Raw genomic sequence first — 9,233 nt, forward strand, 5'->3', positions numbered from 1 at the left:
AAGCGTTTCCGACAGAGACTTTTATTTTATTATATTCGAGAGCGGAAGTGCCCCGTCGGACTGTGTTGGGTGTGTGACGCCAGTACCGAAACTTCCTGGTTGTCGCGGCTCACCTGACGAAACTGGAGCAATAATTTACACAAAAACACAATCGTTCTGCTCATATATGCAACTCATAAACATTACATCACTACATCACATCATCTGTGTGTTAGTGGAAAGAGAATTCATCATTTAAAGCTCAGTCACGCGCTGCTGGAGGAGCTACAGACCACGGTGAGTCTGTGTATAATATGTGATAGTTTGTGTGTAGTTCTGTATTACTGTTTTTTTCAATGGCTAAGCATTTTATCCACAAATGTAGATTTTTCAGGTCTCCCCTCGGATTGTAGTTTTCAAGAATAATTTGGTACGATATCTAACAGCTCTGTCAAAAATTATTTTGGATTTTTTTGCATTTAGGTTATAAATATAACTTGTGTTAACATTTTATATATATAATCATAAACAAAAAATCTGCACAGCTCAAGAGAATGAATAACATACTTCTAAACAAGATTTTAAAAATAATCTTAATAATAATCAAATCATGTTAAAGTCAGTATGAAATGGAAGTTGAGATCATCTTTTCTTTATTGTGCCGTATATCCGAGTGAAAAGGCTTTTCAAACAAGAACAAATGTAGGGCGGAGCTTGATTTTGTCCGTGGGGATTTGATTGGCTGGTTGGATGGTTGTAGTTTGCGGGAGGGGAAGTTATTCTGATTCAAGATTACCAGGAACATGAATTTAAAACAATAATGATGTTCACACATAAATCAATTAGAATAATCACTGCAATATTCCATAAAAAATAGTCTAATTTTTATTTCATGGTGACTTTAAATAGCTTTTTTGAATGGTCATTATGTATTTTAGATTTGCTGGCACCGCATCCTCTGCTTTCAAATGTCTGACGAAGGTCACATGAACGAAATATTGTAATAAAAGGCTGATTTCAGAAGGTCATGGGTTCAATTCTCAGGGAAAGCATGAGCTGATCAAATGTAGGGGTTAGTTCACCCAAAAATGAAAATTATCACATGATTTACTCACCCTTAAGCTATCTTAGGTGTATATGACTATCTTCTTTCAGACAAACACAATTGGAGTTATACTAAAAAATATCCTGGCTCTTCCAAGCTTTATAATGGTAGTGAATGGGGGGTGAGATTTTGAAGCCCAAAAACATGCATCCATCGATCATAAAAGTAATCCATACTGCTCCAGGGGGTTAATAAAGGCCTTCTGAAGTAAAGCAATGGGTTTTTGTAAGAAAAATATCCATATTTATAACTTTATTAACTATAATAGCTGACTTCCCGCAATGGTGTGGATTACTTTTATGATGGATGGATGCACTTTTTTGGGCTTCAAAATCTCGCCCCCCATTCACTCCCATTATAAAGCTTGGAAGAGCCAGGATATTTTTTTAATATAACTCTGATTGTGTTCGTCTGAAAGAAGATAGTCATATACACTTAGGATGGCTTGAGTGTGAGTAAATCAATTTTTGTGTGAACTATCCCTTTAAATGCAATGCAAGTCAGTTTGGATAAGTACATCCGTCAGATGAATGTCGTGACTGTCTGATGTGTGACCTGCAGGATTTCACATTTGTCTTTCTGTCTCTCTAAAGGAGGATGTGGGTGCTTCCCGTTGGGAAGGATGAAGAGTTCCCCAGCTAACCGCAGTCGGGACATCGAGCGGCAGGCCGGATATCTGCGCCCGGAGCACTGCACCCCGCCCCCTCCGCGCTCCCACTCCGCCAACGACATGTGGTTCATCCGGGACGGCTGCGGCATCGTGTGCGGCGTGATCACATGGCTGCTGGTGTTCTACGCCGAGTTCGTGGTGGTCTTCGTAATGCTGCTGCCGGCAAAGAATGTGGCGTACAGCTTATTTAACGGCGCCGTGTTTAACGGGCTGGCCTTCCTCGCGCTGGCGTCGCATTTCAGAGCCATGTGCACCGACCCGGTGAGGGACGCACACACACAAACACACACCTATCCTGATCAGGAGCGATGCGACACGTATCCAGGCCCTTTCACACCAGGAACGATAACTATAACGACAACCATACAATTTTAATAATTACTCTAAGAATAGTGAAGTCCACACCACAACTATAATGATAAAGACACAGAGGAATAACTATCGTTAGAATCACTTACAGAATGATTATTTTCCAGATAATGAAGGCTAAAAACATTGACAGCCAATCAGAATCCTTTCAACTGTAAAAAACATTTAAAGTGGCAGCACACATTTACAATAAACAGAACGTCATCATCCATTGGTCTAAAGGTCGATATAGCTATAAATAGAACTTTATCATCTGCTGGTTTGCAAATGATAAGGATGCAAATATATAGTTATAGATATTGTTCTTGGTGTGAACAGCCGTTAAACTCATGTTTTTGTCCTGAAATGCAGTATGACGTGACAGAATTGCAGCCAATTGGAGCATACTTTGTTTATAGGTGAAGTATGTCATTTCTTTGCCTTTTGTGTAACTTAATGAATTAGCAAAAGTAATGAATGTTTTCATGCAGAATTAAAACCCTCCCCTCTTCTGTGATAACCCCGCCCTGAACTCATGTGATTGGTTGAATCCTGTTGAGTGACTCAGACAAACAGATCAATGCTTTGAAAGCGTCAAACAACCAATGACTGACTTATAGTGACACTGAACATGAAACAGACACACCAGGAACTGCACGATTTGGAGAAAAAAATCTAATTGCAATTTTAAATTAATACATTAATTATTAAATTAAAAAAAGATCCAGGTTTGCTGTGCTTGTTTGTGGGGTTGCACAATTTGGCCCAAGAGTTTCTGATTACAATACTAATGTTGTATCAGTTGATGATAAATGGTTCGGACTCTGTGGTTTTGACTCTTTCCTCTTCCTGTGGTCTCAGGGAGCCGTTCCAAAGGGAAACGCCACTAAGGAGTTTATCGAGAGTCTGCAGCTCAAGCCTGGACAGGTGGTGTACAAGTGTCCCAAATGCTGCAGCATCAAACCTGATCGAGCACATCACTGCAGGTAACAACACACACACACACACATACAGTATCAAGAACTAAATGATCACTGCTGGTGCAGGAAACCTCGACTGTGACCTTAAATTCAGAGATAGTTTCCTGAATGTGTGTGTGTTTGCTCCGTCTAGTGTGTGTAAACGCTGCATCAAGAAGATGGACCATCACTGCCCCTGGGTCAACAACTGTGTAGGAGAGAACAACCAAAAATACTTTGTGCTTTTCACCGTGAGTTTCATCACAACTACTCACAAAACACACACATTCAAATAATTATATACTTCAAAACTTCAGTATTTGGTACCAACACCAGTACAATTTTGAAGTTTTCAGTACCAGAGCAAAAACTGTTGAATTAAGCACTTCCCGTTTTGTCTCGTCCATTGGTTTACACTCTCAATCATCGCAGTTTACGATTCAATTGCGCATTTAAATAAAGTTGTCCATCCAGAAACTTTGCAGTGTACTGAGCAGCATGAAACTTGTATTGAGATGAGTAATAAACAGAAAGCAAGAGAAGAGCCTCCCTTTAATCACTAAAATCTCTAAAGCACAAGCTCACTGAATTCTGCACTCTTGCCAAAAGCTCTCGTTATAAGAAAAAAAGCTCTTAATTGAACAATGAATCTCTTGTTTACATCATGTTGGCTGTAATGAAAGTTAAGCGGATTCTGACTAACTGAATGACTAGGACCTCTGATTGGCCATTGGGTTCACGCGCTCAACAGATATGATTGTGATTGGCTGCAAAGTTCGAACTTTGTAAAAACACGCTAAATAGAAACCTTTGAAGCTCAGAGAGCTCAAACAAACACAAAAAGCACCGTCTATCAGCGGGTACTGAATACTTTTTTTTGTTTGACAACCCTATTTTGTGGTCACATATCAGTGTTGTTTATTGAACATTTAAAACATATAAAACTATTAATAAGTTGTTTTCGTAATTGAAATACAATGAAAGAAATTATATGATAAATAATATTAGATGAAAAGCTTTAAAAAACTGAAACAAGTGAGAAATGTTGACTTGACTGAAATAAATAAAAGTTGAAGTAATAAAATTACTAGGTAACACTTTACAGTAAGGTTTCATTTGTTTACATGAACTAACAATGAAAAATCCTTCTAAAGCATTTATTAATCTTAGTTATAGTTTATCTCAATATTTACTATTACCTTTTTGATAACACTTTACTATAAGGTTCATTAGTTAACTACATTAGTTAACATGAACTAATAATGAACTGCACTCATACAGCATTTATTAATCTTTGTTAATGTTAATTTCAACATTTACTAATACATTATTAAAATCTTGTTAACATTAGTTAATGCACTGTGAGCTAACATGAACAAACAATAAACTGTATTTTCATTAACTAATATTAATGAGGATTAGTAAATACAGTAACAAATGTATTGCTCATGGTTAGTTCATATTAGTTAATGCATTAACTAATGTTTAACTAATGAACCTTATTGTAAAGTGTTACCACTTTTTTTTATCTGTTAACGTCTGTTATCTGATGCACTGTATAACATTTTTATTAACTAACATTAACAAAGGTTAATAAATGCTTTGAACATATTTTGCTTATCGTTATTTTTAGTTAATGCATTAACTAATACTATCAAATGAGATGTTATTGTGAAGTGTTGCCAATTACTAAAACTGAAATAAAAAATAAAAGCTAAATAGAAATATTTAAAAAATGAAAACTGAGCATATAAAAGTAAAATTCTAAATATTAATACAAATATTTTTTCCTGTCTCTTCTCCAGATGTACATTGCTTTGATTTCCCTTCATGCTCTCATGATGGTGGCTTTACATTTTGTCTTCTGTTTTGAAGAAGACTGGACAAGTAAGTGTTGTTTCTGCTGCATCACGGCCTGGGTTTTATTTGCTGCTAAATGATTGGCTGCTCATGTTGTAACGGAGCTCTCTGATTAGTCCTGCATTGATCGTTCCTGTTTCCTGTCTTCAGAGTGCAGTTCCTTCTCTCCTCCGGCGACCGTCATCCTCCTCATCCTCCTGTGCTTTGAGGCTCTGCTCTTCCTCATTTTCACCGCTGTGATGTTCGGGACGCAGGTGCACTCCATCTGCAACGACGAGACCGTAAGTGACGCTTATCCTTAACTGAAACTTAAAGTGCCCCTATTATGCTTGTTCGAATATCACCTTTCATGTAGTGTGTAATAGAGCTGTTTGTGAATGTGAAAGGTCTGCAAAGTTTCAAAGATCAAAGTGCAGATAAATGGAGTTATTTTCTCCTAAAAGAAAGAATCAAATTTGAACTGTCTGAAATGAGTCATCAGTAATTCCAGTCTCACTTCCTGCTGAATCTACATAGGTTTATAACTAATTTGCATAATGCCAGCCCATCTGCCGCTGCCAAACAGCGTCTGCTTTGCCCCACCCTCAATCACTATAGTTGTATCTGAGACTGGAAGATGTTGTTCATGTCGAGAAGACGCTGTTTTCTGCTGCCAAAGCAAATCCACTGTGATGAGATTGAGCTGTCTGACCAATCAGAGCGAAGCAGGCTCTCAGAAAGGAGGAGCTTAGAGAGACCGAATCCTTTATTGAACCGTTTCAGACACTGAGAGAAAAGACTCTAAAACAAAATTAGGACCTTTTTTATTTAGCATAATAAGGGCACTTTAAATCATATAAAACATTTTTATGATAATTAACGTTACTTGAAATAAATGTTATTGAAATTAAAATATGTTATTAAAATAAAATAAAATAAAAACTTGTTTTATTTCACCTAGTTGTTAAGGAAATAGTTCTGATTTTCCTTTTAAGTTCTAAAATAACTAAAGCTGAAATAAAATTAATAAAAACTATAGATATATAGTTTAAAAATGACAAACAACAAATTTTAAAAAGACTTAAAAAAATGGTAAAAATAAAAACTAATTCAAAATAATAAAACTATAATAGTATATCAATGATACTAAAATAAATAAAATAATAAAATAAAGTCTCATGAATATAAATTTGTGAAATATAAGCAGTCATTTTAGTATGATTGAGATATGAATATAGTATTTGAATTAGTTTTTATTTTTAGGTTTCTGTTTTCATTTTAATTAATGTTTTAGCCTTTTTTGTTGTGGGTTTTTGTCATTTTTAGTGTTATTTTATGTCTATATAGTTTTTTATTATTTTTATTTCAGTTTTAGTTACTTTGGTCATCAAGTTAAACTAAATGAAAATGAGAAATGCTTCCTTGGCAATTATCTGAAAAAAAAAAAAAATAGTTTTAAAATAAAATTAAAATAATAACAATAAAATAATAATAAATTAAACTGAATAAAAATAAATAATAACAATAATAAAATAAAGTTTTTTAATTATACTATATTATATTCAGTTAGGTTTTTATTTAAAGTAACAAAAATTTACCTGAATTTTAGATCAAATTGAAGCAGTTTTTAACCCCTTTTATGATGTGAAATCATGTCATTGAAGAAACAATCTTACCTTTTACATCTTCCACTTTTCAAGAACCACGAATCTCATTGTATTTATATGTGAATATGACACAGATATCAGTCCATGTGAGAAGAGTTTGTCTTCTTTGTTCCCTTGTGCAGCTGGAGAAAGCGTTTAGAAGGATTATTTTGAAACTGAACATAGAAATCATCAAATCAAACTCTGTTATCTGAGAATGTGAATCTCTCTGTTCGCAGGGAATCGAGCAGCTGAAGAAAGAAGAGCGACGATGGGCCAAAAGGTCGAAGTGGATGAACATGAAGGTGGTGTTCGGTCACCCGTTCTCTCTAGCCTGGCTCAGTCCGTTTGCCACGCCGGATCATGGGAAGGCCAATCTCTACCAGTACGTGGTGTGAGACGGCGATCCATCGAGCACAACCTCACCTCTTCTGTCTCTCCACAAACATGTCTTTTTGCTTTTTACCTCTGTCTATTCTTGAAGGTCTGTTTCTGAAAGATCTGACAGCACAGAAACTCTCGCCACACGGTTCTAGTGGCTTCTTTACGTTCATAGAGTAATACTGACGTCCTGAGCACCGCCGGCCCAACCTGCACTGTTATCACACTGTGAACGCTGTGATCTAGATCATGTTTTTGTGATGAATTTGATTCTGCAGCCATTTGAATATAAGCTGATGAGATTTTAGAGGCCTTGACCATGAAACTTACTAACCATCACCAGCCGTGGCAAAATAACTGAAGTGTTTCTCGTTGATGTGATGACAGTTTTTTTGTTTGATTGACAGATGCCTTTATATTCGCTGGTTAATTAAGAAATGCCTTTTCTTTTAGAGACCGTTCGCTCATGTTGTTCGTAAGCCTTAGAAACAAACGTGTATTAGGAATCTAATGTTGCCAAATCTTATTCCATTATGAAAAACAAAGGATCTCTCCAATGCCCCAAGTTTATTCTTTTCTTGATCGAAACAAATTCATCATCTGCATAACACTAATGAAAACATGTCCGGGTCATATTCCACATCAAAATCCTGTACTAGTCATTTTTACTGAATTGCATAAAAAAAGGCAGTATATTATAAAAATATATATTATATTAATGAAGTATATATATGTATTATATTATATTAAAAAATATATACAATTTATTTTTAATAATTTTTTTTTGCACTACAGTAATTATACATTTTCATTAATCATCTTGAAAATGATAAATGTCATTTAATTTTGCCTGATGTTTCTTGATGCTAAATCTCTTAATTTTTTCGGGTCATATTTCACAGCAAAATCCTCTTCTTTTTTTTCTTTTGCATTTTGACATTATTTTCATGATAATTAAATACATTTAACCCTCAGATTTACATTATTGTCATTTTTTTTTTTTGTAATTCTCATTCTCAGTGGTGATTCTCCTTACTAATTTTTTACTGAATTGCATTAAAAAGTCAGCAAACATGCATACAATAAATACAATTTTTATTTATATATATATATATATATATATATATATATATATACACATTTATTTAAAAATATATACAATTTTTTATAATTTTTTGCATTACAGTAATTATACATTTTCATATTTCAAATTATGTCACTTCATTTTGCCTGATGTTTCGTGATGCTAAACATAATTTCTTAATTTTTTCTGTTGATTTTGGGGTGAAATATGACATTTTTGACTGGTTCATGGGATTAATGTAATTTCCTCATGAATGCAGTAGCTCGTTTTTGCTGTAGAAATATCTTTTGTGACTACAGTACAACATTTGCAATACTTCCAGCCATTCTCCAGACGGTTTTCACTGTCTTCAGGCGGTGGTGCTCATGGATTCCTTACGTTTCGGTGTCACTACAGTATTTGAGCGTGAGCTTGATCTTCCTGAATCCAGTCGAGTGACTCCAGACGTCCCTCAGGTTCACATGATGATATATCAATCTTGCTTCTCTTCCAAATCCAGCTCAGACCATCAGATATTCATCTTGTCTTCATAATCTGCAGCCTCGAACGCTATTAAACGAGAGACTGACGGCTGTAGACCTCCCTGAGATCTGTTCAGGGCTTTCTCTGTCTTATCCTTGAGCACAATTATGTCAGGTTTGAAGCCTCAATTTGCTGCTTACGACTTACAGTTCATTGGATTTGAATGCATTGACGTGTTGGATGGCTTTGCTGGTGGATCAGTATTTCCCGTCTGCTCGCGGGTTTCTACGGGTCGTTAACCTTCAGTCTTCATAATCACTGCTGTTCAATGATTGCCATTTCTGTTTCTGTTTTCTTTGCACTTTCTTTTCTTTTGCCTGTTTTCAATTTACTCTGTCTTTATTTTTTTTTTTTTTTAATCTGTGCTTTATGTTGTGCATGTATTTTAAATATATCAATATCTTAATGCAGTTTTGGGTGTTTCGGGTTGCTTTCACTTTGAAAGTCAATTCAATAAATTTCTCTTTCTGTTGTTTTTTCATTGCTGTTCGTCTTTTTGATTATTTCTGAGCAGTGTTGGGGTATCGCATTACAAGTACTGTGCATTAAGTAATCAGATTACTTTTTTGATGTAATGAGTAAAGTAGTGCATTACTTTACACAATATTTGAGCATTGAAGTAATGCATGTTACTTATTAGTTCAACTGTTTTACTAAACTACCTAATTAAAATTCTCATTACTAAATACTTAAAATTCTT

At 35.0% G+C, this 9,233-nt stretch overlaps 1 protein-coding gene across 1 annotated transcript; it reads left to right on the forward strand.

The window, feature by feature from the left end:
* Positions 1–38: 38 nt before the first annotated feature.
* zdhhc3b (zinc finger DHHC-type palmitoyltransferase 3b) lies at positions 39–9,014 on the forward strand. Its single transcript, XM_051872471.1, has 7 exons — positions 39–276; positions 1,678–2,015; positions 2,964–3,088; positions 3,216–3,312; positions 4,867–4,948; positions 5,072–5,202; positions 6,786–9,014. The coding sequence occupies exons 2-7, from the start codon at positions 1,707–1,709 to the stop codon at positions 6,942–6,944; spliced, it is 903 nt and encodes a 300-aa protein (XP_051728431.1). The 5' UTR covers positions 39–276; positions 1,678–1,706; the 3' UTR covers positions 6,945–9,014.
* The last annotated feature ends 219 nt before the right edge of the window (positions 9,015–9,233 follow it).

Source organism: Ctenopharyngodon idella, chromosome 19, assembly GCF_019924925.1.
Source record: "Ctenopharyngodon idella isolate HZGC_01 chromosome 19, HZGC01, whole genome shotgun sequence".
NCBI classification, from domain to species: Eukaryota; Metazoa; Chordata; class Actinopteri; order Cypriniformes; family Xenocyprididae; genus Ctenopharyngodon; species Ctenopharyngodon idella.

Coding starts and splice junctions, on each gene's coding strand:
- zdhhc3b (XM_051872471.1), top strand. CDS start 1,707: ATGAAGAGTTCCCCAGCTAACCGCAGTCGGGACATCGAGCGGCAGGCC. Junction 3,089..3,215: donor GATCGAGCACATCACTGCAG/GTAACAACACAC, acceptor TGCTCCGTCTAG/TGTGTGTAAACGCTGCATCA. Junction 4,949..5,071: donor TTTTGAAGAAGACTGGACAA/GTAAGTGTTGTT, acceptor TCCTGTCTTCAG/AGTGCAGTTCCTTCTCTCCT.